The sequence below is a fragment of the Babylonia areolata genome, chromosome 23 (genome assembly GCF_041734735.1).
Source record: "Babylonia areolata isolate BAREFJ2019XMU chromosome 23, ASM4173473v1, whole genome shotgun sequence".
Taxonomy (NCBI): domain Eukaryota; kingdom Metazoa; phylum Mollusca; class Gastropoda; order Neogastropoda; family Buccinidae; genus Babylonia; species Babylonia areolata.
The window spans coordinates 30,300,708-30,302,352 of NC_134898.1; the positions used below are offsets into that span (position 1 = coordinate 30,300,708).

General features: G+C 42.5%; 1 protein-coding gene across 2 annotated transcripts in view; it reads left to right on the forward strand.

Annotated features, from left to right (window-relative positions):
* The first annotated feature begins 805 nt into the window (after window positions 1-805).
* The window catches only part of LOC143298016 (uncharacterized), a 170,924-nt gene continuing 170,084 nt past the window's right edge, over window positions 806-1,645 (forward strand). For both annotated transcript variants that reach the window (XR_013057337.1, XM_076610669.1), the window contains exon 1: window positions 806-1,448. Coding sequence is in view for 1 of the 2 variants with exons in the window: in XM_076610669.1 (XP_076466784.1) it covers window positions 1,106-1,448 (343 nt within the window). In the remaining variant the exon portion in view is untranslated. The remainder of the gene's footprint in view (window positions 1,449-1,645) is intronic.

The following is a 1,645-nucleotide window of genomic DNA, read 5'->3' on the forward strand; positions in this document are numbered from 1 at the left end:
CATATGACAACTTGACGGCATTATGGCAAACGTTTGCATAGAACTCAACACTTGTTTACCGAACCATTCTGAATCATACGTGTGCATTATTTCGGAAGTGACAGGAGCCAAAACCGTGGCAGAGGGCAGCCGTATTTTAGTTAGGCTGTGGGTGAATGTCTTTTCAGTGTGCCAGTGCTGTATCGTGTTCGTCTTCACTAAATCGGTGCTGAAAATGATAATGTGCTAGCTTTCCTGACACTGACGTGATCTTCTATTTATCTATTCATCTATTTAACTATGTATTATGTATTAATGTATTTATGTATTCATATATTGTATTTATTTACTTTTTTTTATTTATTTCAAAGTGAACTGGCAACATCAATGATGACCATGCTGCATTTCGGTGAACGCTGAAATCTACCAACGGCAATGATTATACGAGCAGTCGTGATGATAATGGCGGTATGAGCTTAGACAATCGTATAAACATTCCTACGAACTTACCTGAGCAGAAAGAGAGAGAGAGAGAGAGAGAGAGAGAGAGAGAGAGAGAGATTACAATATTTCTCATTGTGTCAATAGTGATGTTTTATAAACTTTCAGCCACAAATGAACTGGACTGGCTCATGCTGTTAACAGGAACGAAGAAAAGAATAGTTTCCCCCTCTAACCCTTCCGGCAAGATGAATTTTTCAGTAAGTCAAAATGTGTATGTGTGAGTGAAAAAAAAACCCACAAAAAAACAAAAAACAAAAACAAAACAAAAAACAACCCCCCCCCCAAAAAAAAAAAGAAAAAAGAAAAAAGCTCAAACAAAAAGTTCTTGAAAACAAGATTGTAACCACCCTGACTGAATAAGTTAAAAGTTTAAAGGTCCCATATATATATATATATATATATATATTCACGGACTGTCGTGGACAGTGAATTCATAGCCACTGTGTCGACATAACAAGGGCCTACGATTCTAGTCTTCTCTTCCCGCCGTTTGTGAAGCTTCTCTGACTAACCGAAATCAGGTATCCATCCACTGATTCATATCTGGAAAACCACCTTCCCACGCACCTTCAAGAAAAAAAGAAAAAGAAAGAAGTAGAAAAAAAAAAAGAAAGAGATCACGATGACAGAACTACCCTCAATCCTCACCACCGCCCTCAACAACATCACCACGGCAGCAGTGACGGAACTCAACGCGTCATCATCACCATCATCATCGTCATCGTCTTCGTCACCATGGAACGTGACGTCAGTGGACCAGCTCCTGCTGGAGCGGATGGGCCCGAGAGGCAAAGACACCGCCTCGGCCGTCCTCTTGACCGTGGTGTACGTGCTCATCTTCCTGTCCGGCAGTCTGGGCAACCTGTGCACGTGCGTCGTCATCGTCAGGAACAGCTGCATGCAGACCACCACCAACTACTATCTCTTCTCCCTGGCCATGTCCGACCTGCTGCTGCTCTTCTTCGGTGAGTCTTGGTCTTTTGGTCCTGTGTGTTGAGGTCTTGAGTCTTGTGTGCTGAGGTCTTGTGTGTTGAGGTCTTGAGTCTTGTGTGTTGAGGTCTTGAGTCTTGTGTGTTGAGGTCTTGTGTGTTGAGGTTTGTGTGTTGAGGTCTTTAGTCTTGTGTGTTGAGGTCTTGAGTTTTGTGTGTTGAGGTCTTGAGTC